This window comes from Microcaecilia unicolor, chromosome 3 (assembly GCF_901765095.1).
Source record: "Microcaecilia unicolor chromosome 3, aMicUni1.1, whole genome shotgun sequence".
NCBI classification, from domain to species: domain Eukaryota; kingdom Metazoa; phylum Chordata; class Amphibia; order Gymnophiona; family Siphonopidae; genus Microcaecilia; species Microcaecilia unicolor.
Genome location: NC_044033.1, coordinates 477,796,160 through 477,823,772, shown reverse-complemented (window position 1 = coordinate 477,823,772; position 27,613 = coordinate 477,796,160). Strand labels below are relative to the sequence as shown.

At 44.5% G+C, this 27,613-nt stretch overlaps 1 protein-coding gene across 17 annotated transcripts in view; it reads right to left on the bottom strand.

The window, feature by feature from the left end:
* The window catches only part of RIMS1 (regulating synaptic membrane exocytosis 1), an 871,728-nt gene that overhangs the window by 61,817 nt on the left and 782,298 nt on the right, over positions 1-27,613 (bottom strand). For all 17 annotated transcript variants that reach the window (XM_030199020.1, XM_030199021.1, XM_030199022.1 and 14 more), the window contains one exon: positions 7,990-8,131. In XM_030199020.1, the coding sequence (XP_030054880.1) occupies positions 7,990-8,131 (142 nt within the window). The remainder of the gene's footprint in view (positions 1-7,989; positions 8,132-27,613) is intronic.

The following is a 27,613-nucleotide window of genomic DNA, read 5'->3' as shown; positions in this document are numbered from 1 at the left end:
ATATGCTCTATAATTTTGTTCTTTATAATAGTCTCTACCATTTTGCCCAACACCGATGTAAGACTCACCGGTCTATAATTTCCCGGATCTCCTCTGGAACCTTTTTAAAAAATTGGCATTACATTGGCCACCCTCCAATCTTCCGGTACCACGCTCGATTTTAAGGTTAACTTACATATTACTAACAATAGTTCCACAAGTTCATTTTTCAGTTCCATCAGTACTCTGGGATGAATACCATCTGGTCCAGGAGATTTGCTACTCTTCAATTTGTCAAATTGTCCCATTACATCCTCTAGGTCTATAGAGATTTCATTCATTTTCTCTGACTCATCAGCTTTGAATACCATTTCTAGCACTGGTATTTCTCCCAAATCTTCCTCAGTGAAGACCGAAGGAAAGAATTCATTTAATCTCTCTGCTATGGCTTTGTCTTCCCTGATCGCCCCTTTCACCCCTTGATCATCTAGCGGTCCAACCAATTCTTTTGCCAGCTTCCTGCTTTTAATATACCTAAAAAAATTTTTACTATATGTTTTTGCCTCCAAGGCAATCTTTTTTTTCAAAGTCCCTCTTTGCCTTCCTTATCAGCACTTTGCATTTGACTTGACATTCCTTATGCTGTTTCTTATTATTTTCAGTCAGTTCCTTCTTCCATTTTCTGAAGGATTTTCTTTTAGCTCTAATAGCTTCCTTCACCTCACTTTTTAACCATGCCGGCTGTCGTTTGTTGTTCTGTCCTCCTTTTTTAATACGCGGAATACATTTGGCCTGGGCTTCCAGGATGGTGTTTTTGAATAGCATTCATGCGTGATGTAAATTTTTGACCCTCTATAACTTGACCACTCAGTGTCACCCACTCAGTGTCATAGCCTGTCATTGTTTTACTGTTTTCAACTCAAGGGAAGTTGGAAAGAATTATACAAATAAGGGTTGAGAAATGTGTCTGTTTGTTTGTCCATCTGGGGACAGTTATGCACACAAGTTATAGAATGCTATCATTTACACACATAACTGCCTATAATTAGGTTTGAGCACTTACGTCAGCCTAAGTCAATGTTCGCACCTAAGGATAAGTGCATAAATGCGGACTTACGCTAATATTCTATAACAGCAGTTGCATGCAGAACTGCTGTTTATAGAATTTGCACTTAGCACGCATCATCCTGGTGCCTACATGTCAGTGACTTTTCAGAATTTAACCTCAAATTGCTCACAACCTGTCACACTAGTGAGGAAAAGTGAGCCCTTGGGCCACTGCCGAGGAGCAGCAGTGGCAGGCAAATCACCCAAACAAGAGGCAAGGCAGACCACAGACAGACGGGCACAGGCCAGACTGGAGCAGCAGCACTAAGCAGAAGCAGGAGAATAGACCATGAATCACGCAGAGTCTTACCGGCAGGCACCAAAGCAGCAGGGAAACCAGGAACCACACAGAGTCTGTAGGCTGACGGCAATCAATAGTAAATCAGGAAACAAGCAGAGTCTTGGGCAGGCAGCAGACTGTAGAACAAACCAGGAAGCAAGCAGAGTCTTGGGTAGGCAGCAGACAGTAGAATAAACCAGGAAACCAGCAAGGTCAAAAACAGGCAAAACAACAACAAGGACAAGAACAGGACTGAAGACCTCTGTTGCCAAGGCAAAGTCTGAAAGTTCCCAGGTGCTTAATAAAGGCCACATACAAGGGAGTTCACCAGGTAAGGGTGCTGCTAAGTTCCAAAAATCCCAAGCCAGTCTGGAAGGCTGGAAGATCCGGACCGGCATGACTTCTGGAACATGGGAAACAGCAAACAGACAGTCCATCGCAGCCACCAGGTCTGACCACCAGGTGGCGAGATGAATGAGAGCATGAAACAGGGGCACAACCGTGACACAACCCCACAAACCTACCCCAAAACCCATAAACTAACCCCCTGTAACTGCCCCAATACCCTGCAAACATCCATACCACAAGAGCTACTTCACTTGAATTTCTGACCACTTCACAGCAAACTGCCCCAACATCCACAACTGCCCCTCAATCTTGCAAATTATCCCTGAAACTCCATTTCCATACCACTAACTGCCCAACCCTTATAGCATACAAACCCATAACTCTCACTACACCCAAAAGCTACCCCTCAATTGTCACCACCACCACCATCAAAATCTATCTCTTGCAACTCCTACTGCTCCACATATTGCCACCAACCTCACTAGCTGGCTCCTGAAAAAAGCCCACCACCTTAAAAAATAGTGCTGTATCAAATAACATATTTTACTATTCGGACCAATACAAATACCTAATATGAATAATGGACAATGAGCTTTAACATAACAAATAATATAAGAAGCAATGTTGAATCAGAGATGAAGTGTATCAGGATTGTGACTGTATTCCATGCCTACACTCACCTCGCCTCCAGGTGACCAGGCCCTATGGCTGCTATGGACTGTCTTCTTCCTGTTTCCCAAACATGTTCCAGAGTTCATTCCAGTCCTATTCTGATCTTCCAGCATTCCAGACTTGCTTTGGGGTTCCTGCAGCCAAGTGGAGGAGTGGCCTAGTGGTTATGGTGGTGGACTTTGGTCCTGAGGAACTGAGTTTGATTCCCACTTCAGGCACAGGCAGCTCCTTGTGACTCTGAGCAAGTCACTTAACCCTCCATTGCCCTATGTAAGCTGCATTGAGCCTGCCATGAGTGGGGAAAGCACAGGGTACAAATGTAACAAAAAAAAAAGCCTCACTTTGGTGCTTTTGCAATCAAGCCTCGACCTGGTGTTTCTGCTGCCAAGCCTCGCTGTGGTATTCTTCCAGTCAAGCCGTGCCGAGGTGTTTCTGCTGTCAAGCCTCACTCTTACCTACTCTTACCTGTGACCTCATCTGTAATTGCCTTTATTAAGCACCTGGAAACTTTCAGGCTTGCCTTTGCAACAGAGGTCTTCAGATGAGTTTTCGTGTGTGTGTGCTTATTGCACTTCCTGCCCTACTAGCTCTTGCCCTGTTTGTCTTGAGCTTCAGTTTCCTTCCAGCTTGTGCCTGCCCTGTTGTCTTCAGTTTCAGTTCCCATCCTGCTTGTGTCTGCCCTGGTTGCTTTCAGCTTTCATTCCAGCCTAGCCTGTTCCAGTATGCTGAATCCTGTTCCAGCCAAGCCGTCCATTCCAGCATCCGGTTCCAGCCAAGCCAAGTCCGTTCTAGCATCCGGTTCAAGCCAAGCCAAGTCCGTTCCTGCATTCGCTTCGAGCCAAGTCAAGCCAAGTCCTCCGCTTCCAGCCGAGCCAAGCCAAGCCAAGACAAGTCCGTTCCAGCATCCGGTTCCATCCAAGCCAAGCCAAGTCCGTTCCAGCATCTGGTTCCAGCCAAGTCAAGTCCGTTTCAGTATCCGGTTCCAGCCAAGCCAAGTCCGTTCCAGCATCTGGTTCCAGCCAAGCCAAGTCCGTTCCTGCATCCGGCTCCAGCCAAGCCAAGTCCATTCCAGAATCCGATTCCAGCCAAGCCAAGTCCGTTCCAGAATTCTGTCCAGCCAAGCCTGTTTGAGAGACCTGAATCTTGTACCAGCCTGTCTGTGTTTAGCCTCGCTTCCTGTTTGGGTGGTTCACCTGCTGCTGCTGGTCCCCGGCAGCGGCCCAAGGGCTCACTACTCCGGATCATTCCTCACAGTTGTGACAAAGTGTTTATTTCAGCAGGATTTAGCACAGTAGAGCCCTAGATTATTCATACTCTAATTTAAATCATATCAGCGATGCACTCCACAAACTGCTTCACACCAAAAGCTACCCTGCACAGCTATCTCACTACCCTGCAAAGTGCTCCACACCAAAAACTACCCCCCTGCAAGTGCCCTCACCATTCCACAAATTGCCCCAACCTAAAAACTACCCTCCACAATGACCCCTTAATCCTGCAAACTGTCCCACTGCCAAAAACTATTTCTACCACTGCCCTACCACACTACTAACTGCCCCACCATCAAAACATACCCCTTGAATTGCCACTACCTCTCAAACTGCTCTGATTCCAAGAACTACCCCTGCAACTAACTGTAATCACACCCCAAAACTACCTCCTACAACTGCTTAACCTCCCCACAAACTGTATCCACCCTTAAAAACTGTCTACCACAACTGCCCCATCACTTTGCAAACTGCCCTACTCCCAAAAGCCCTCTCTCACAACTGTTCCACCACCCCAAAAGGTTCTTCCTAGCAACTTCACACCAACCTTCAAATTGTTCCACCTTTAAATCCATGCCCCCTTCAACTACCTCACCACCCCACAAACTTCCCCACACCAACATTTACCCCTACAACTGCTCTACCACCCAACAAATTGTCCCCTCCAAAAATCTAACTCTCCCACAACTTCCCCATTGCTCTGCAAACTGCTCTACTCACTGCTCCATTCACAAAAACTGTTCCCTCGCATCTGCTCAAGCACACACACACATACACACACACACACACACACACAAGTTGGAAAGAACTCCATGAGACATGCTGCACATTCCCCATTTGTTATGCAGCTGCATGCTGCGTGAACCAACAAAGTTAAAGTGTGAACCAAAGATTTCTAGACTTCTTATGCTGTAGTGAAACTGATCATGATGTTGTAGAAGAAGACATTGGAGTAAATACTGATTAAACCAGTGAGAGCTAGATGCACAAAGACAGCCTTGCAAACAACAAGTGATGCACAAAGGGGATTGCATGCAAATGAGCTGCACGGATCCCCCTTTGTGCATCGCTCTCTGTTTATGAGTCCGAGCTATTAAGTGCATTTGACACTACTGTCCAATGCATTTGACAGCTTTGATGCACTGGACCCTGACCCCACCTGCACCTAACAGCTTGCTTGCCGAACTTGCCCCTCGTGACTTGCCTCTCGACCCACCCACAGCATGCTTGCCTCTCGACCCCCCCCCCCCCCCCCGCAACCCTCCCCAATTCTTAAAAAAAAAATTTCCCTTGTGGTCCAGTGAACTGGACCCCTTCCCCTGTGCATGCATACACACCCCCTCCCGGTCCTGACAATGACGTCTCTGCACCCCTCCCTGTATCTTTACAAAGTGGAGGCAGGAAAGCAAGAGCAACAGCTCCTTCCTCCTGCCTTGAGCCTGCCCATAACAAAATGGTGATACCCAGGCCCTGTCCAGTGCATTCTGGGATGCAATGGGTGGGGCTAAATACCATATAAGGAGTTTTTTTTCCTTATATGGTGCTTAGCTCCCCTCCCTGCCAACCCCGATGGCATATTAAATAGGGGCATCCTGAGCTCCCCTCTCTCCCAATATTAGTGGTATATTAAAATAGGTAATGATGAAGCCTCCCCCATTCCCAGTTTACCATACATAATTACCAAACCCCTATTCTATAAACACTGTACCCCAATTCCCACTGAACAAACAAGAAGAAAACAGGCTCTAGACTATGACTGCAATGCTCACAGGGCCAGTATTAGCAGTAGCAGACCAGTTTAGTGGGCCCCCACCTAGCCCTACCCATTGTTGACAAGATGTGTTTTAACACTTTTTATTTCAAATAATGACAAATCAAGCAAAACTTGTACAGAAAAACTAATTCAAATAAGCACAATGCTATCATAGGAAACCTTTTGGCTTAAAAAACAAAACCGTGTGCATGCAAGGACTGGATAAATGAATTAAAACAAATGCCTTTAATATGTAATACTTGGTAGCAATAAAGAAACAGTGATTCAATATTCACAAAGCAAGCAGCCTGAGCCAACAGATTTATTTTCCATTGAACATAATTAACATTGTATGAACTTTGCAGCTAACAGTGTGCTGAACTGAACAATGTTGGCACATTTAGACTGACTCTGGACAGTTCTGCACAAAGGAAAGCCTTCCCTCATTATTCAATACCTTCGCTGTAAAATAGCAGTAATAAAAAAAGGCAAGTACATTTTTATAATATACCACTGCATTCCACAAAGCAAAGGAGCAAGTTCCCACATGCCATCTTTTTCTTTTGATGTACGCACTGGAAAAAAAGATGTTAAAGCTCCCAGGTTTCAACCTAATTAATGATCTTTCTAAATTGTAATTATAAATAGTAAGTCTGATTCTTAAGCACCTGATACTCATAATATCTGTTTTGGTGGCTCTTTAATCTGTTCAAAATTCTGCTGCACGACTAATATTCCGCCAGTGTCGTTATGTTCATATTAGCCCTCTCCTCAAGTCACTTCACTGGCTTCCTATCCATTTCTGCATACAGTTCAAACTCCTCTTATTGACCTATAAGTGCATTCACTCCGCAGCTCCTCAGTATCTCTCCACTCTCATCTCTCCCTACATTCCTCCCCGAGAGCTCCGTTCACTGGGTAAATCTCTCTTATCTGCACCCTTCTCCCTCCACTGCTAACTCTAGATTCCGTTCCTTTTATCTTGCAGACCATATGCCTGGAATAGACTTCCTGAGCCGATACGTCAAGCTCCATCTCTGGCCGTCTCTCCATCTCTGGCCGTCTTCAAATCTAAGCTAAAAGACCACCTTTTTGATGCTGCTTTTAACTCCTAACCCTTATTCACGTGTTCAGAAACCTTATTTTATCATCCTCACTTTAATATTCCCTTATTTCTTGTTTGTCCTGTTTGTCTGTCCTAATTAGATTGTAAGCTCTGTCAAGCAGGGACTGTTTCTTCATGTTCAAGTGTACAGCGCTGCGTACATCTAGTAGCGCTATAGAAATGATAAATAGTAGTAGTAGTAGTAGGCGAAAACATCAGAATACAGTGATTCCCTATAAACCAGCCCCTCCAATGACAATACTTCCTCTGTGTACATGCATATGCTACACAAGACAGCATCTTTGAAAATATAAGTGAGGTTCAATAAAAATGCTACCAACAATAAAGAACAACAACGTGGATAGGGCAGCTCATAGATTTGCTTGCTTTGTTTGGACAAGGAGATAAGGGGATAAGGGGTGCATGGAGGAGATGGAAAGGGAGACCAACCTCATGGGCTTCAGCGGCTGTCTCAAGTCAACTGCCTTTAGCTCTCTCCTACCCACTCCTTTAGTTCCGGCAGCGACAGTGAGGTAAGCACACTGCCTTCAGCAGCCCCAGAAGCTCTCCCTCTGTTGCAGCATTCCGCCTGTGCAGGATAGGAAATTGCAAAGAGAGAAAGCTTCCAGGCCGTCGAAGGCAGTGTTTACCTCACTGAGGCTGCCAGCAGCCCAGATTGAAGAAGGCAGTAATGCATAGATCTGAAAGGGAGTAGGAGAGAGCTGACAAAGGCGGTTAGATTGAGAACAGGAGATGGCAATGACAGTTGAAGCAGGGAGATGCTAAGGCTGCCGTGGGGCTCCTGGGAGCGCGAGGCCCTGTGCGACCGCCCCTGTCGCCCAAGACTGGCCCTGAATGCTCATCATGCTGAATAGTAAATGGGGGCAAAACTTGGAACTGTATTGCTGTTTCATATTTGTATATGCACTGATTTGTATATGTACTGATTGGTCCGTTCACTTGAGCTGTCAGTGAATGGACCAGCTATTTTGGTGGCTATGTGGATTATTAGAAAACATGATAACAATACTTGGCTGGGTCTTGTAAGAATAAGGAAAGAAAATGAAACAACCTGAAATGCCCTGTGCATGCTGGGGTTAAAGGCCAGTATTTTAGAGAATTCTATGCACACTTAGGATAGATACAAATGGGAATTTGAATACTTACTTACCCAATATGAAATAATCTTAATTGGACAGACTGGAATAGGCCAATTTGGTCTTTCTTCAACATCATTTACTATGGACCTCTTTTGCAAAGTGGTGTTAGTGAGTATTGTGTGGTAAATAAGAGGAAGCCCATTCAATTCCTATGGGCTTCCTCCCATTTGCCACACAGGAATCGCTAGCACGGCTTCGTAAAAGAAGCCCTATAACAATTATCTGATAATTTAAAATAAGATAAATTAAAAAGGTCATAAAAAATCAATCAAGATTAAAAGGTTTTAGCGTGTGCTTGGTTATGCAGGATTACTTACTTTCCTTCTGAGCTGTAGCTATTTATACTTCCATCCGTGGACTCCCGACTCGGCTGACGAACCATGCGACTTCGCATTTCTGCTGCCATTCCTGTTTCTGTGCTTCTCTGGATAGTACTTTTTAATTTCTTGTGACCAGCTTCTGAAAATAAATGATTGGTCTCATCATTCCCACTTTACTTATTTATTTGTTTTTATAGCCTACATTATTCAAAAATCTAATCAGGTTACAAAAAACACACACTATTAAATAAAAATTACAGAAATAAAATCAATGCTAAACACATCATAAAACAAAATTAAAACAAAACAACAAAATAAAAATAAAAATAAAAAATGATTTAAAAAGTCCTAAAAACTACTATGAACTACATCATTAGCAAATTAAGCTGGAGTCAAATTAATAATAACAAAGTTCTGTCATCATATTTATATATTACAGTGGATCATATTAATACATTAAAAACATTTGGTTAAAATAACATACTCTAATCTTAACAGGTGAAAACAAACTCTATGAAAATAATCTAACTTTCTAAAAGGAGTTTGCAAAATATATAGTTAGTTTGTAAGTGTCCCTTTAATTGTGGAAAAACCTCCACTTTAAATATAATACAAAACAATTGGATCCTCAAACCTCCAAACAAGAAAAATACCAATGTATTCACTATATCCTTGTTATCTCAGGAGTAGGTTAATATCATTGGTTCCCCAAGAAGGAGGAAGAGAGAAAAAAACCCCAGACGCAAAAAACTCATATTAAATGAGAAAAGCGAATGAGATAAAGAAAACTCTCTTACCTTCTTACTCCAACTAATAAAGGGACGCCAACACCAAACTAAACTATCACAGACTGATCCCAGCCCAAAAAATACAAAAAAGGGGGCTACCTATGGAAAAAAAAACCCTACGGGAGAGCAACAACAATGCCACAATTAAAGGGACACTTACAAACTAACTATATATTTTGCAAACTCCTTTTAGAAAGTTAGGTTAAAAATAACATGCCTTCAATCTCTTTTGAAATATTTAATTATGAATAGCAAGGCACAAATCAACTGGTAGTATATTTCACAATGAGAGACCAGCCACAGAAAACATTCATTTTTGTAATTCTGACAAGCAGCCAGATCTAATTGAAGTTAGACTAACCTAAGTTGCTCTGCAGATCTTAAAGTTCTAGACTGAAAATACAGTCTTGAGGCAAAGCTTATACAAAGCTTTGCAAATCAAAGTTAGTGCTTTAAATTTCACTCACCACTTCACAGGCAACCAATGTAAAGAATGCAAGACTAGTTTGATATGTCCATATTGTCCAGAAAGAATAGGTGTTGCTACAGAGGTGCAAGGGGTGGCAAGTGCCACCCACCAAAATTATCTTGCAACTCCTTTGCCATCCAAGCACCTCCCCCTTCCACTCCTTCAGCATGGGGCTCATCCTGCTCATGCCACAAAGTACCCTGAGGAAAGGGACTTCTGCTTAAGAGGAAACTGGAGCTTCTTCCTCCTCCCCAGATTGAACAGAAAACACAACTAGTAACTAGAGCTTCTTACTTGCTCTTGTCATTGTTGCAGCTGACACTTCTTTCTCCAGCCTGGTGCTCAGTACACATTCTGGGCATGTGCAATTCAAACAACTAATTGATTTAGCCATATAGGAGGAAGACACATTGGCTACACTTTAACAACTTCAACAATAAGTTGTTTGAAAAAAAAAAAACAGTACTTAATTACATTAGAGATGTGTAGTTGAAAATTCAAAGTCTGGTAAAGGAACACACCTAAGACCTTTACTGAGGATTTGAATGGGACTGTAACATAACATAGTAACATAGTAGATGACGGCAGAAAAAAGACCTGCATGGTCCATCCAGTCTGCCCAACAAGATAAACTCATATGTGCTACTTTTTGTGTATACCTTACCTTGATTTGTACCTGTCCTTTTCAGGGCACAGACCGTGTAAGTCGGCCCAGCACTATCCCCGCCTCCCAACCACCAGCCCCACTTCCCACCACCGGTTCTGGCACAGACCGTATAAGTCTGCCCAGCATTATCCCCGCCTCCCAACCACCAGCCCCGCCTCCCACCACCAGCTCTGGCACAGACCGTATAAGTCTGCCCAGCACCATCCCCGCCTCCCGCCACTGGCTCTGCCACCCAATCTTGGCTAAGCTCCTTAGGATCCATTCCATCTGAACAGGATTCCTTTATGTTTATCCCACACGTGCTTGAATTCTGTTACCATTTTCATTTCCACCACCTCCCGCGGGAGGGCATTCCAAGCATCCACTACTCTCTCCGTGAAAAAATACTTCCTGACATTTTTCTTGAGTCTACCTCCCTTCAATCTCATTTCATGCCCTCTCGTTCTACCTCCTTCGCATCTCAGGGAAAGGTTCATTTGCGGATTAATACTTTTCAAATATTTGAACGTCTGTATCATATCACCCCTGTTTCTCCTTTCTTCCAGAGTATACATGTTCAGGTCATCAAGTCTCTCCTCATACGTCTTGTAACGCAAATCCCTTACCATGCTCGTAGCTATTCTTTGCACCGCTTCAATTCTTTTTACATCCTTTGCAAGGTACGGCCTCCAAAACTGAACACAATACTCTAGGTGGGGCCTCACCAAGGACTTATACAGGGGCATCAACACCCCCTTTCTTTTGCTGGTCTAACAACCTTCTAGCTACGGCCACCGACTTGTCACACTGTTTCGTCGCCTTCAGATCCTCAGATACTATCACCCCAAGATCCCTCTCCCCGTCCGTTCCTATCAGACTCTCCCCGCCTAACACATACGTCTCCCAAGGATTTCTATTCCCTAAGTGCATCACTTTGCATTTCTGCTATGAGGATGCGCAATATAAATGGTTATCTGCCAGTTTTTAAAGTGGGTTTAGTGGCCATATTTGGAAGCATCAAACCCTGGAATATCTTTGGCCAGTTTGAGGATGACTGGCTATGTCTGAATATCAGTCGGTTATCTTCAAACCGGTCAAAAATAACCCGAATATTCAATGCCGGTCTAACTCCTGCGGTCTGAATGTCAACCCCCTCAGTTTCTACCAGGAGAAAACAGCTACTAGAACTGCAAGAAGAACTTTCCAAATAATTTATTTAATTACATTTTAGGATCTGTTGGATACTTGTGACTCATGTTACTAATGGAGATAAGATGCTGTTGTCAATGGACATTGGTCTGACTCATGGGTGTAGTTCTCATTGTGGGCTACCATTAAGATGTATTATTTTACTACTAACATGCTGTTTTAGCTCAGATCCCATTTTATGCAATGAAACCGAATCACTAATGGGGTTAACAGTAAAATCACACATCTTAATGGTAGCCCACACTGATAACTTTTCCTTTCAGTATCTTATGTTCTTATATTCTTTTGATCTTTTTCCAAACTTTTCTTAAGCATGAAATCATAACTTGGTAGGTTTCCCTCAACAAATCACATATTATATTATTTTGCAAGAACTCTAACCTTCTTAATTTCAGGACTTCCCATGCCCATTCTGGTGACCTAGCACAAAACGTTTGAGAAGGATTACATGGAATGTATGGTGGATCCATGGAGTAGATGGTAACTTCAATTGGTAGAGAACAGATCCCACTTGGCAGCCAATAGGATATGGCTCAATAAACCGGGGAGCAAATTTAACAGATGGCGTCTTCAGTCGAAGGTTTTGGGTAGGTAACCAGACCAAATCCCCAGGCTGCTACTGAGGAGCAGGGCATCTCCTCTTATCAGCTTGCTTCTTGTATCTCAGTGGTTAGGAGCAAATGTTCCCTAGTTTTACTCCATTGCTCAATAAGGGATACAGTGGTAGCTTTGACAGCAGGCACGGTGGCTGTTATAGGTACAGGTAAAGGTATCCTAGGATGCCACCTGAACAAAATCTGGAAAGGAAAGGAACCAGAAGCCTCACTTACATGAGTGATATAGCTGAACTTGGCCCAAGGTAACAGTTGTGACCAGTCATCTTGTTGGACAGATACATAGCTACATAGAAAGATTTTTAATATTCGATTGACTCTTTCGGTCTGGCTGTTGGTTTGCAGTTGATATCCAGAGGAAAATTCAAGTTAATCTGTAAAGTCTTGCATAAGTTCTGCCAGAACCTAGAAGTGAACTGTACCCCTCGATCTGAGACAGTAGACTTTTTTTATTAAATGTCATTCCTAGGCTGATGCAGATGATAATCCAGGTAAGGGAACCAAATAAGCCACGTGGAGGGGCATAATCGAATGGTGCCAGCCAAATAGATGGCCGGCCATCTATTTTGGCGGCGTCGCAAAGAGCTGTCCAGAACCGTATTATCAAAAAATATGGCCGGCCATCTTTTGTTTCGATAATACAGTTGGGGCGACCAAATGCCATAGATCACCAGGTTTGAGATGGCCAACTTCGTTTTTCAGCGATAATGGAAACTGGAACCGGCCATCTCAAACCCAGTCAAATCCATGGCTGTGGGAGGGGCCAGCATTCATAGTGCACTGGTACTTCTGGATGTTTAGAGCTTGCTGATCAGTTATCCTATTACTTACTTGTTCTGGAGGGCTGTATTTTGTGATACTGTTTTGAGAAATGTTCAATAAAGACTTCATACAAATTAAAAAAGTCCCTGATGTGCACTTTCTCTTAATGGCCGTCTTTCTCCCCGAACTGGGAAATCAAAAGTGCTTTTGCTCATAGCTTTTTTAGTAGTAACAGTGGGATTTGAACCAGCCATCTCTGCATTACAAGACCAATGCTGTAATCACTTGGCCACAGCTCCACTTGCTTGGATGTCCCTCCCTTTTGATTATGCCCCTCCAGGTCTCTCTCAGCCACTCACAGACAGCTAAATGCGCTGGGATTGGCTGAGAGAGACCTGAAGGGGTATAATCAAAAGGGAGGAACAGCCAAGTAAGTGGAGCTGTGGCCAAGTAGTAACAGTCCTGGTCTTGTACTGCAGAGGTGGTTGGTTCAAATCCCACTGTTACTACTAAACAAGCTGTGAGCAAAAACTGTTTTGATCCCCCCCTTCGGGGAGAAAGACGGCCATTAGGGGAAAGTGCACGTCAGGGACTTTTTAAAAATTTGTATGAAGTCTTTATTGAACATTTCTCAAAACAGTATCACAAAATACAGCACTCCAGAACAAGTAAGTCATAACATAACTGATCAGAAAGATCCTTTTTTTTTTACGAGCTGGCAGACTGGCTTCCCCTCCTAGGGAAGGAAATTCGCATGCAAATGAGCAGCTCATTTGCATGCGATTTCCTTCATGCATGCCCTTCCCTTACTGATTCGCTAAGGGATCGGTAAGGGAAGGACTCTTCCGTGCAGTTTAGTGCACCTGGCTTTAAATCTGCTCCAGGGACCTGTTTACTGCTGTCATGGAGCTGGCTATCATAGAGGCTGGCAAAAAAAATGTTTTAAAGTTTTTTGGGGGGTGGGAGGGGGTTAGTGACCACTGGGGGAGTATGGGGAGGTCACCCCCGATTCCTTCTGGTGGTCATCTGGTCTGTTTGGGCACCTTTTTGAGACTTGGTCGTGAAAATAAATAGACCAAGTAAAACCGGCCAAATGCTCGTCATTGCCGGTTTTCTTTTTTCCATTATCAGCTGAAGCCGGCCATCTTGTAAGCACGCCCACGTCCCACCTTCGCTACCCTGCCGACACGCCTCCTTGAAGTTTGGCCGCCTCCGCGACGGAATGCCGGCGAGCGTGTCCAAAAATCGGCTTTCGATTATACCGATTTGGCCGGTTTTCAGAGATGGCCGGCCATCTCCCGATTTGTGTCGGAAGATGGCCGGCGAACTCTTTTGAAAATAAGCCTGTTTACGATCACCCAGATGGTGATGAACCCCTCAGAAACAGGGAGGTCAGTCACAAATGGAATCTCCGGAACTGTTAAAGGTTGAAGTAGCCCTCATGGGCACGAATGTGAAGGCTTGAGATGGACACAGACAGGACAGGAGGTCACAAAATCCCACACATCCTTTTTCAACTGCGGCCACCAATATTTCCAAGTTAGGAGTTTCAATGTTCTGCAAATTCCAGGGAGTCCAGAAAACATGGAATCATGACCCCATTTCAGTACAGCCTTCTGGAGTCTCTTAGGCACGATGGTCTTGCCTGGGATACTGTAAGAGTCATGGCAGCTTGGACGTTAGCACGGTTCAAGATAGTCTGAAGGTCAGAGTCATCAACATCATGTTTGAAGGGTTGGGAGATGTCAGTCTGTACATTTTTCTCAGCTGGTCAGAAGGCTACCCAGAAATCAAATCAGACAAAGAATAAGGACCATTGAGCATGGCAAGGGTTGATTCTTCTGGTCTTTCTCAGGTATAGAAGATTCTTGTGGTCCGTGGTCACAGTAAAAGGGTGCTTAGTGCCTTCAAGAACATGGTACCACTCCTGTAAAGCCATTTTGATAGCTAACAGTTCCCAATCTCTGACAGTATAATTCCTTTCCACTGGCAAAAACTTCTTGAAGAAGGCATAAGGTAGCAGTTTACCACTTGTATTGAGTTGAGAAAGAAGAGCACCAGCCCCAACAGAAGAAGCTTTGACCTCTACGAAGAAGGGTTCTTCAGGATTGGGATGCTGCAGCACCAGATTTGACATAAAGGCTAATTTCAAGCAATCAAAGGTTTGTACAGCTTCCTCAGGTGAATCCTGGGTGTTAGCTTCCTTCCACATTAAAGCAGTAGGCGCAGCGGCTAAGGTTGAGTAACCACGGATGAATTGACGGTAATAGTTTATTTATTTATTTATTGCATTTGTATCCCACATTTTCCCACCTTTTTGCGGGTTCAGTGTGGCTTACAATACGTTATGAAAGATGGAAATACAGTTTGTTACAACTCGGTTATGGATTACATTGTGAGGAGTTATGCGAGACAAAGTCAAGTATCATTAAGGAATATAACAATGGAAAAGAGCATTGAAACATTGGAAAGGAAACAATGGGAAACTAAGAGGGGCAATAAATTGGAAGGAAACAACGGGAAACTAAAAGGGGCAATATATAATGACAGGAAAGCATTTGGTATACATTTTCTGTGAGTAAAGGTATGAGTGTGGTGAGATTACGGGGGATGAGAAGGTGAGATTACGGGGGATGAGAAATTCAGAGTGGCTGTAATGATGCATTATTGAACAGTGAGTGTGGGCCTTATGTGTTTTGGTTCTTTCCGTAAATTTTCTCAAAAAGATGGGTCTTCAGTAGTTTGCGGAAGGTGGTTTGCTCGTAAATCGTTTTCAGGTTGTGCGGCAGTGAATTCCAGAACTGCGTGCTCATGTAAGAAAAGGTTGACGCGTGCAGCGCCTTGTATTTCAAGCCCTTGCAATTAGGGAAGTGGAGGTTGAGGAAAGTTCGGGATGATCTTTTAGCGTTTCTGGGTGGTAAGTCTATTAAATCAGACATGTAGGCTGGGGCTTCACCGTGAATGATTTTGTGGACTAATGTGCATACTTTAAAAGTAATGCGTTCCTTGAGTGGGAGCCAGTGTAGCTTCTCTCGTAAGGGTTTTGCACTTTCATATTTTGGTTTTCCGAAGATGAGTCTGGCTGCTGTATTCTGGGCTGTTTGGAGTTTTCTCAGTATTTGCTCTTTGCAACCTGCATATAGTGAGTTGCAGTAATCCAGATGGCTGAGTACGAGGGATTGCACTAGGCTGCGAAAGACGGATCTTGGGAAGAATGGTCTTATTATTTTCAGTTTCCACATGCAGTAGAACATCTTTTTGGTTGTGTTGTTTGCATGATTTTCAAGTGTTAGGTGGCGGTCGATAGTGACTCCAAGGATTTTTAATGTTTCTGAGATTGGAAGGTTTAGTTTTGGTGTGTTTATGGCGGTGAATTCATTTGTGTTGTACTGGGAAGTGAGTATCAGGCATTGAGTTGGCAAAGCTAAGAAACATTGCAAGGCTCATTGCCCCTGGGGACGAGGCCAGTCTTGGATGGCAGACAAATTTGTGGGATCCATTTTAAGGCCTTGATCCAAAATGATGCAGCCTAAAAAGGGCAACTCACTCTGTTCAAAGGTAAATTTTTCCAATTTAGCGTAAAGGCAATTCTCGCAGAGTCATTGAAGGACCTGTTTTACTTATTTCTGGTCTTGGGCTAGTGTTTTGGAGCACATCAGTGTGTCATTCAAGTAGACTAACATGCAGCTCTGAAGCAGGTCCTGGAAAACATCATTCCCAATTTTTGAAAAAACGTTGGGGCATTGGCGAACCTGAAAGGCATAACCAAGTACTCATAATAGCCATCTCGTGTGTTGAAAGCCATCTTATATTCATCTCCCTCGTGAATGTGAATTAGATTGTATGCCCTCTTCAAGTCCAGCTTGGTGAAGAAGTGGGCTCCTTGAAGACAGTCAAACAGCTTAGATATCAGAGAAAATGGGTATTTATTCTTGACAGTAATGATATTCAAGCCCCTGTAGTCAATACAGGGGCGTATGGAATCATCCTTCTTCCCCTCAAAGAAAAACCCATCCTCTGCTGTGGAGGTGGAAGGATGAATAAAGCCTTTCTATAAGCTCTCTGAGATGTATTCTGATATGGCCTAAGTCTCCGGGACAGAAAGCAGATAAACCCTTCCTCAAGGTGGCATCTTACCCAGCAGGAGATCGATGGGACACTCATTCTTTTGAGTAGTGGAGTGCCTCAGGGATCGGTGCTGGGGCCCATTCTGTTCAATATATTTGTGAGTGACATTGCCGAAGGGTTACAAGGTAAAGTTTGCCTTTTTGCGGATGACACCAAGATTTGCAACAGAGTGGACACCCCGAAGGGAGTGGAAAACATGAAAAAAGATCTGAAGAAGCTGGAAAAATGGTCTAACGTTTGGCAATTAAAATTCAATGCGAAGAAATGCAAAGTGATGCACTTAGGGAGTAGAAATCCAAGGGAGGCGTATGTGTTAGGTGGGGAGAGCCTGATAGACACGGACGGGGAGAGGGATCTTGGGGTGATAGTATCTGAGGACCTAAAGGCGATGAAACAGTGCGACAAGGCGGTGGCCGTAGCGAGAAGGTTGCTAGGCTGTATAGAGAGAGGTGTGACCAGCAGAAAAAGGAGGTTTTAATGCCCCTGTATAAGACGTTGGTGAGGCCCCACCTGGAGTATTGTGTTCAGTTTTGGAGGCCGTACCTTGCGAAGGATGTTAAAAAAATGGAAGCGGTACAAAGAAAAGCTACGAGGATGGTATGGGAGTTGCGTTCCAAGACGTATGAAGAGAGACTTGCTGACCTGAACATGTATACTCTGGAGGAAAGGAGGAACAGGGGTGATATGATACAGACGTTCAAATATTTGAAAGGTATTAATCCGCAAACGAATCTTTTCCGGAGATGGGAAGGCGGTAGAACGAGAGGACATGAAATGAGATTGAAGGGGGGCAGACTCAGGAAAGATGTCAGGAAGTATTTCTTCACGGAGAGGGTGGTGAACGCTTGGAATGCCCTCCCGTGGGAGGTGGTGGAGATGAAAACGGTAACGAAATTCAAGCATGCGTGGGACAGGCATAAAGGAATCCTGTGCAGAAGGAATGGATCCACAGAAGCTTAGCTGAAATTGGGTGGCGGGGGGAAGAGGGGTTGGTGGTTGAGAGGCTAGGATGGGGGAGGGCAGACTTATACGGGGTCTGAGCCGGTGATGGGAGGCGGGACTGGTGGTTGGGAGGCGGGAAATACTGCTGCACAGACTTATACGGTCTGTGCCCTGAAAAAGACAGGTACAAATCAAGGTAAGGTATACACATATGAGTTTATCGTGGGCAGACTAGATGGACCGTGCAGGTCTTTTTCTGTCGTCATCTACTATGTTACTATGTTACTATGTTTTGGTGAGGAGAGAGTGTTTCTGCTTGCTCTTTGGAGAAGACATCAGCACAGGCTGCATAGGCCCAATGCAGACAATCTGGAATATTTATGTCTGCAAAGGCTACGATGTCCAAACAGCATTGATGACAGGTTTTGCCCCAAGCAATGATCTTGCCAGTCTAATATAGGATTATGCTGCTGAAGTCATGGGAAACCCAGGATGACAGGATTTACTGATGTCTGGATCACGTAGAAGATGATGGCTTCCAATACTCAAGCATAAGGGTTCAGGTTTAACTTTAATGTGTCCTTGGATGTTACCATGCACTCAGGAGACAAAGATGGCCTTATGGAGCTCCTGGGTGGGAATCCCAAAATGTCAGACAAAGGCCTCATCAATAAAATTCCCACCTGCTCCAGAGTCAATGAAAGCTTTGGTAGTCCTGACTTCTTGTTCAGAATCTAATTGCACTGGAACCAGGAATTGGCTGTGAGGAATCCGGGCTGACAGACCTAGCGCTGTTTCTCCAGCCAAAGCTAGGCCTGAAAGTTTCCTGACTTCTTAGGGTCTTTGGGGGCATAATGTCCTGTTTCACTGCAGTAGAGATAAAAATTCAGAGACTTGTGCCATTGCTTCGTTCCAAAATAGAAAAGCGATCCACCTGCAATGGCTCCCCAGAATCTGGAGGTATGGGTCTTTGTTGGGAGGACATGGAGGGTGCTGAAAACTGGGGCGAGCTAGACTATCCAGTGGGAGAACTGTCCTTCCCGGGCCCATTCCTGAAACTGGATATAAACCCAGGTACAAAGACAAATAAGGTCATTCAGCAAAGAAGGAAGGTCTTGATCTGCCAGGCCACCTTTTATCTGTGGTGATAACCTTTGCTAGAAAACTGCCATCTAACTCTCATTGTTCCAACTTAACACAGAGGCCAAGGTTCAGAACTGGATAGTGCAATTCCCCACAGTTTGTGGTCCCTCTTTCAGTCGTAGGCTGCAGAGGAAGCCCTTCCCAGTTCTTCAAAGACCCTTTGGAATTCTTCTAGGAAGCTGTTAAGGCTGTTGGGCATTGGGTCAGCCAATTTCTAGAGTGGAGAGGCCCATGCTAGGGCCTGATCCATCAGCAAGTAGATAATGTAAGACACATGAACCTGATCTCAAGGGAAATCTCTGGATTGGAATTCGAATATTATTTGGCACTGGATGAGGAAGCTGCAATGAGTTTTAGGGTTACCATCATATCTAGGATGGGGTGTCAGGCAAATGTCAGAAGAGACAGAGGTAGCAGTGGGCATAGCCAGCTCAGGGATTGAGGCGGTTACACCCCGAGTTGAAGTGGGTACCTGTAGCTGGTACATATGAGTCAATAGGTCCAGGACAGAACCAGACAATTGCTGGAGTAGCAGTGAGGCGGGTGACTCGCCCGAGCTCATGGCCTTTGCAATCTGTAACACAACTAGAAAGATGAGCCCATAGGCCACATCTGGATTGACACTGCCTAACCAACTCCAGGGTTAGCTAGACCCCAACTGGCAGCAGGCAAGTCACTCCTGAGACTAGATGCAAGGTAGTAGATTAAGACACAGTCTGATAGGCTGGAGACAGGAAAGTGGAGGTCCAAGGGACAAGCTGGAGCTGAAGGAAAACTGATGTTGAAGGCAAGCTGTGACTGGAGACAAGCAGGGGCTGGAGACATGCTAGAACTGAAGACAGGCTGTAGCTGAAGGCACGGTGGAACTGGAGACATGCTGGAGACAGGCTGAAGCTGAAGATAAGCTGGAACTGGAAACACACTGGAGACAGGCTAGAAATGAATACAAGCTTGGAACAGGAGACATGCTGGAACTGAAGCAGGAGACAGAATTCAGGCAGGCAAACAACACACACACCAAGCGAACATCAGAAGACCTGTGTTGCAAAGGCAGTGAGAGACCATAGTAACATAGTAAATGACGGCAGATAAAGACCTGTACGGTCCATCCAATTTGCCCAACAAGATAAACTCATTTTACATGGTATGTTATACTTTATATGTATACCCGAGTTTGATTTGTCCTTGCCATTCTCAGGGCACAGACAGCAGAAGTCTGCCCAGCACTCTTCTTGTACTAAACGTTCTGAAGGTAACATCGAAGCCCCTTAAAATTTAAACTCAAGCCCATCCATATCTATTTAGGGTGTAGACCGTAGAAGTCTGCCCAGCACTGGTTTTGCTTCCCAATTATCGGCATCGTCACCCAATCTTTGCTAAGATTCCATGGATCCATTCCTTCTAAACAGGATTCCTTTGTGTTTATCCCACGCATGTTTGAATTCCATTACCGTTTTCATCTCCACCACCTCCCATGGGAGAGCATTCCACAAATCCACTACACTCTCTGTGAAAAAATACTTCCTGACATTGAGAAAGACCCAAGCTCCCTAATATGATTCCCCCCCCCCCCCCCCATAGTGACTTCTATTCCACGTGCCCTGGGGTGATTCCCGTCATAGGCTCTTTAAATAAAGAGTTTTGGCATATGTGCATGCCTAGAATCAGCATCGGGAGGCATGGAGTCGGACATGGGAGTAGTCCTCCCATTCAGACATGTTCTCCAATGTGCCAGCATAAGCTGCAGAGGCGTCTTGCGGAAGAGGACTCCAGAGAGAGCTTCAACTGAGTCATGGAGTCCGACCACCCGAGGTGGAGAGTGAGTCTGGGTGAGGTGAATGGCAGTAGCTATGATAGATAATTGAATTCCCTGGTGGAGGGGTGACCAAGCGTGTGCAGTAGGCCTACAGGGGCAGGCTATGGGAGAGAGAGAACTTGTGAATGTAAGAAGTGACTTCAAATGGATATTTATCTCTGACTGTGAAGAGAACAGGTTACACACTTCTTTGCAAGTAAATAAATATTTTCCTTTAACCTTTAATCCCTGTGTGGCTATATTTATCAAGGGTCATGCCTACTGTATCTGCAAGTCATGCTACCACATATGGCTGCAGTACTAGGAGCGGAGCTTCCATTTTAAAGAAGCTGACTTCACATACCTCCAGGGATTGGGGGCCTCAGTAGAGCTGGGGAGAAAATATTTTGTGAAGGCTAGATTATCTCTGCCTTAGAGAACTAGGGGAATAAAAAGTGCTAGCAAGCGAAGAACAAGCAGGATTTGTTTTTCTTTTCTGCGATTTTGACAGAATGTTGCAGTGCTGTGGTGCAACAAGTAAATTCTGGCTTGGAGTAAACAGGAATACTTTCCAGGAGGGACCAGAGAAGTGCAGCAGAGTGTGTTTGTGGCTCTTGTGCAAGCCACATCTAGCCAGGAGAGTTGGCAAGGTAGAAGAAAAGACAAGAAAAATGTAAGTGTGAAGAGGTCCTATTAGGAATTCCAGAGCAGGACAGAACTTAATTGTAAGTTATTTTCTGGGAAATTGCTTTTAAACTTGGGGAAAGGTAGATTTAGAGGGGCATAATCGAAGGGAATGCCCAAGTTTTGCTGAGGATGTCCTCGCAAAACATCCCGGTGGAGGGGCGGGGAAACCTGTACTATCAAAACAAGCTGGACGTCCATCTTTCGTTTCGATAATACGATCGGGGGCATCCAAATCCTGAAATTTAGGTCATTCTTAGAGATGGTCGTCCCTAGACTTGGTCGTTTCTGATTTTCGGCGATAATGGAAACCAAGTATGCCCATCTCAGAAACGACCAAATGCAAGCCCTTTGGTCATGGGAGGAGCCAGCATTCGTAGTGCATTGGTCCTCCTCACATGCCAGGACATCAACCGGGCACCCTAGGGGGCACTGCAGTGGACTTCATAAATTGCTCCCAGGTACACAATTCCCTTACCTTGTGTACTGAGCCCCCCAAATCCCACTACCCACAACTGTACACCACTACCATAGCCCTTACAGGTGAAGGGGGGCACCTAGATGTGGGTATAGTGGGTTTAGGAGGGCTCACATTTACCATCACAAGTGTAACCGGTGGGGGGGAATGGGCATGGGTCCGTCTGCCTGAAGTACACTGCAACCACTAAAACTGCTCCAGGGACCTGCATACTGCTGTGATGGACCTGAGTATGACATTTGAGGCTGGAAAAATATTTTTAATGATGTTTTATGAGGGTGGGAGGGGTTAGTGACCATTGGGGGAGTAAGGTGAAGTCATCCCCGATTCTCTCCAGTGGTCATCTGGTCAGTTTGGGCAGGACCAGGTAAAGTCATCCAAGTGCTCATCAGGGATGCCCTTTTTTTTCCATTATGGGTCGAGGACGTCCATGTGTTAAGCACGCCCAAGTCCTGCCTTTGCTACGCCTCCAACACGCCCCCTTGAACTTTGGTCATTCCCGCGATGGAAAGCAGTTGGAGACGCCCAAAATCGGCTTTCGATTATACCGATTTGGGTGACCCTGTGAGAAGGACACCCATCTTCCGATTTGTGTCGAAAGATGGGTGTCCTTCTCTTTCGAAAATGAGCCTGATAGAGTTAAGTAATTTCAGTGCCTTTATTTTTAAGTTATTCTAATTAATTAGCAACGGCAGTTTAAGGAATAGGATTTTGTTTGTTTGTTTGTTTAGCATTTAAAATCTCTATTACAGTTCCAGAGGCTTTAAGGGACTATTCTAGAGCTTATCATATCAGTGTAGAGCACAGCTGATAGTCACAGGAAACCCCAGTTTAGAGTTTTAACTTTAGTTTGCAGCACAGCTTAGTTTCCATAGTGTAAAACCATTTCCCCCATAGTTTTAAAACTTTGAACTTTCTGCCACAGCCTACAGCATTAACAGTTAGCCATAAGAAGGCACAGCAGGGCCTAGTTCAGTCTTTATTCCCATCCACCCCAGCTCATCTCTTCATTTATAGTCTTATGGTATGATCTGAATGTTAGTAATTCAAGATTATGAATGCTTGTTTTATTTATCCAAATTATGTGTGATAATTATATATGTCTTTTTTATAATCTGCCTAGAATGGTGGATAGAGCGCAATACAGATCTTTGAAATAAATAAATAAAATCTCTTTTTTCTCACTCAGCACAATTGGCATCCTGTGTTCATTCCTCACAGATATGTCAAGTCCTTTGTAAATTCCGCACTTGCCTTTTATATCTTATAACGTAATTTCCCTGCACAGTGGCAAGTGAAAAGGGCTTTCTATCACGTAAAACCTATGTGAATAAATGATGTGGCATGCTAACAAATTATAAGCACATTGTAGATGTTGTTCTGAAGAAAGGTATTTCTCACCAACAAAGAGAAGAGCTGTTCATCAGTTAAGGTAAAGAGATAGCAGGCATGGCATTTTTATTAAGTTTTGAATATGTTTTTCTTTCAAGACTGTTGTTGTTCACACTTTGCATCAAGCCACAAGAAGCAAAAAAGAAAATATATAGAATTGAAGGTGATGATATGAAGCTCTAAAGCTCAAATTGACAGGTTCAGGAACATAAGGGAACATTTTTTAAAGGAAGCACATAAGTACATAACTATTGCCATACTGGGAAAGACCAAAGGTCCATCAAGCCCAGCATCCTGTTTCCAACAGTGGCCAATCCAGGTCACAAATACCTGGCAAGATCCCAAAAAAGTACAAAACATTTTACACTGCTTATCCCAGAAATAGTGGATTTTCCCCAAGTCCATTTAATAATGGTCTATGGACTTTTCCTTTAGGAAGTCGAACAAACCTTTTTAAAACTCCGCTAAGCTAACCGCCATTACCACATTCTCTGGCAACGAATTCCAGAGCTTAATTACACGTTGAGTGAAGAAAGATTTTCTCTGATTTGTTTTAAATTTACTACATTGTAGCTTCATCGCATGCCCCCTGCACATGCAGGACGTCAGACTCACAGAAACAGAAGCCTGCCCTTGCAGATCAGCAACACGGCCACGCCAGCAAAGGTACCCGACAGCGGCGGGGGAGAGTTGGCGGCTGGAGGGGGGGTCAAAGGGGTTGGCGGCAGGGGGGCCAGGAAAAAATCTACAGGGGCCCATGCCCCCATGTAGCTACACCCTTGCCTCAAGATGCTCAAATATGTCTGAGAGCTCCATGGCTGCACAGTGCAGTTGGGAGGCACAGGGAGTGGGGGAGGAAACTACTGGACATGGGGTAGTGAAGGGAAAAGGGAAGAAATATACTGGACCAGAGTGTAGAGATGCCAACACTCAGATGTTATGACAAATAATATTTGATGTCACTTCAGTAAGGCCAACACAATTCCTCCACTGTAAAACACTATATACACAAAGGTATAGCAAGATAAGGTTCTGAGTGTGTTCTTGCACAACAGCATTAACTTCCAGGACTCAAAAAGCAAAAACCATATGCATGAAAAGGCAGCACGGTAAATATTACACCATGCCCCCTAAAACACCAATACACCATCTAGTGAAAAAAAATTAAACAGGACTGCAACAAGATCTACATGCTAGCAGAATACCATACCTTGGCTACATGCAAAAAACACACAGAGACACTTAACAAATGTGAAACAAGGGACCATACATCAGTAATAGAAATATGAAGGCAAAAAACTGAAATGGAAACCTCAGGAAGTCAGACTCTGCACACAGCACTAATAGAGAAATAGAAACTGAAATGCAAAATACAAGAAATATGCATTTCTAAAAGCTGACATTTTCTTATTAATAAATTCAGAATAAAATACTTTTTTCTACCTTTGTTGTCCGAGTATTTTATTTTTCTATTAGCTTTGGTCTCGATGTCTCTTTTCTGCTTTTTCCCATCTTTTCAGTGCTTCTGTCCATTAGACATTTCTTCTCTCTCCATATCCTCCATCCATCTTCCCTCTGTGTCCCTGTCCCTCTCTCCATGTTCAGCTTCTGCCCTCTTAGCATCCCTATCCTCCTTTATATTCATCATTTCTCCTCTGTGGCCCTAGGTAGACCTGTTCTGCATTTCCCTTCCCATGATCAGCACTACCCCACTGTGACCCAATCATCCCTGTGTCTAACATTGCCCCTGTTTGTCCCTATTGTATATCTGTGGAACATTGCCCCTTCGTGTCCCTGTCCCTATGCTCCTCCCTCCATGCCCAACATCTCTGTCTGCTTGTTCCCTTTCTCCCACCAGTATCTTTCCTTCTTGTCCCCTTCCTCCCACCCATGGGGCCAGTATCTCTCCTCCTTGTCCCCTTCCGCCCACCCATGGGGCCAGTATCTCTCCTTTCTTTCTTCCTGATCCCCCCCCCCCCCCCAGTCCAGTGTCTTTCCCCCCTCTCCTCCAGTTCATCTCAGTCTCTCTCTTCCCTTCCCTTCCACGTCCCCTTCCAGTCTTTCTCTCCTTCTCTTCCTCTCCTCCAGGCAATCCTAGACTTAGTTTCTCTCTCTCCCCACCTCCCCCTATTCCTCTCCTCCAGTCCAGTCACTCTCAGTCTCTATCTCTCTCACTTCCCCTTCTCTCCATCTCTCGTCCTGTGTTTCTTCCTCTCCTTCAGTCTAGTCAGTTTCAGTATCTCTTTCTCTCCCTCCTTCCTGCAGAACCAGTGTCTCTCCTCTTTCCTTGCCCCCTCCCCATTCTAGTGTCTCCCCCTCCTCCAGTCCAGCAGTCTTTCTTGCCTCTTCCTGGCCCAGTATTTCTCTCTCCCTCCAGTATCCAGCACCTCTTCCTGTACCTACTGCATCTCTCTCTACCTGGATCCAGTACCTCTTTCCTCCTCCATTACTTCTAGTCCAGTGTCTCTTTCAGTCCCCCCTCCCCATTGCAGTGCCTATCCATCTCCCTCATTTCTCCTCTCCCCCTCTGTTGCAGCATCTATCCTTCTCCCTTGTTTCTCTCCTGTCCGTTGCAGCATCTATCCCTCTCCCTCGTTTCTCCCCCCATTGCAGCATCTATCCCTCTCCCTCGTTTCTCCCCCCCCATTGCAGCATCTATCCTTCTCCCTCGTTCCCTCCTAAATGCAGCGTCTATCCCTCTCCCTCGTCCACCTCCCCCCTGAATGCATCTATCCCTCTCCCTCGTTTCTCCCCCCCATTGCAGCATCGATCCTTCTCCCTCGTTCCCTCCTGAATGCGTCTATCCATCTCCCTCATCCACCTCCCCCCAAATGCAGCATCTATCCCTCTCCCTCATTTCTCCCACCGCCCATTGCAGCATCTATCCTTCTCCCTCGTTCCCTCCCGAATGCAGCGTCTATCCCTCTCCCTCGTCCACCCCCCCCCCCCCGAATGCATCTATCCCTCTCCCTCATCCACCCCCCCCCCCGGACTGTGTCTATCCCTCTCGCTCCCTCCCTGCAGTCCCTCTAATTTGATTAGGTCATCGCTGGTAGCGCGGCAGCATAATAACTAAAACAGTTCATTTCGGAGCTTCAGCCTGACAACCTTCCTTATGATGTGTCCCGCCCTTGTGGAAACAGGAAGTTGCGTCAGGATGTGTCACAAGGAATGCCGTCAGGTTGAAGCCCCGAAGCAAGCTGTTTTAGTTGGTATGATACTGGTGTGCCGCTACTGGTGGTGATCTAAATCAAATTAGAGGGACACAGGAAGGGAGTGAGAGGGATAGATGCTGCATCGGGGGTGGGGGGATGAGAGATGTAATGAAGTACTGGTACTTTGGGGGCTTGTAGCTGGGGAGGCTTATCCTCCCCATGCCTCCTATACTGGGCGCCTTTGGATGTCAGAAAGAGCAGCATCACTTGATTTCTAGTTTTACCAATAGAGCTTTTATGGAGAAGAATTGCCCAATCAGATAGGTAAGAGGGGATCAAACCAGTTAAGATCTTAAAACTGATGGTACACAGTTTAAATTGGGACCTCGCCTCAATTGGAAGCCAATGCAACTCCACAAGCAATGGGCTTATCGAATCAAATTTAGAGGATGAGAAGACCAAGAAGCTGCTGTGTTTTGAATCAGTTGAACTTTCTTTAACAGCATAGTGTACATCCTACATACATAACATTGCAATAGTCTAATCTAGATAGGATTAAAGCTTGGACCAGCAATCTGAAATCTGCACCATCAAAAAGTTACGAATATTTCTTAACTTTATTAAGTAAAAACATTTATAAACCAAAATTTGAATATAATGAGAAAAAGATAACAAATTATCTACTTCAACCCTTAATATTTTAGAACAGGATACAAACAAAACTGAATATGAGGCTATGTTAAAGCCCTGAGGATAACCAACAGAAAAAGGGCCTTACCTTAAAAAATTTAGTTTTATCGCGATTAAGTTTGAGATAATTGTATAGAGCCCATTGTTACTTCAACTGTACACACTTAGTAATGGTTCTCAAAGTATCATACCAATCTTGAGATATTGGCAGTAATCGAGTAATATCATCTGTGTAAATGCAGGGAGCATGCCTAGCATCTGCCCTGCATTTACCTCATAGGACAGAGCCATACCGCATGGCACCGCATTACATGCATTCCCAGATATAGCTAATTTGTTTCTTGTAGCTCGCATTCTGACACTGCAGATAATGCAGAACAACCCCAATTGAAAGGAAAAAATTATGTCTTACCTGATCATTTTCTTTCCTTTAACCCAACCAGACCAGTCCAGAACAATGGGCTATATTCTTGCACCAGCGGAAGGAGACAGAGAAAATAGTTCCAAGTAATTTGCTCCTTATGGGTGTTGTGCAGCCTGGAATGCTCAGTATTTTGAATAGCCAAGCAATGGTGCTCTGTACTGCTACAACAAAACCCAATAAAGTTAGAATGAAATCCACTTGTACCCAGGTATAGGATACCCAGCAGCTCCTGTGAGATTGAAGACCATCCACAGAACCCAACCAGGGGGTACGATTAGAGACGATTCCTCATCCGGTTGGTA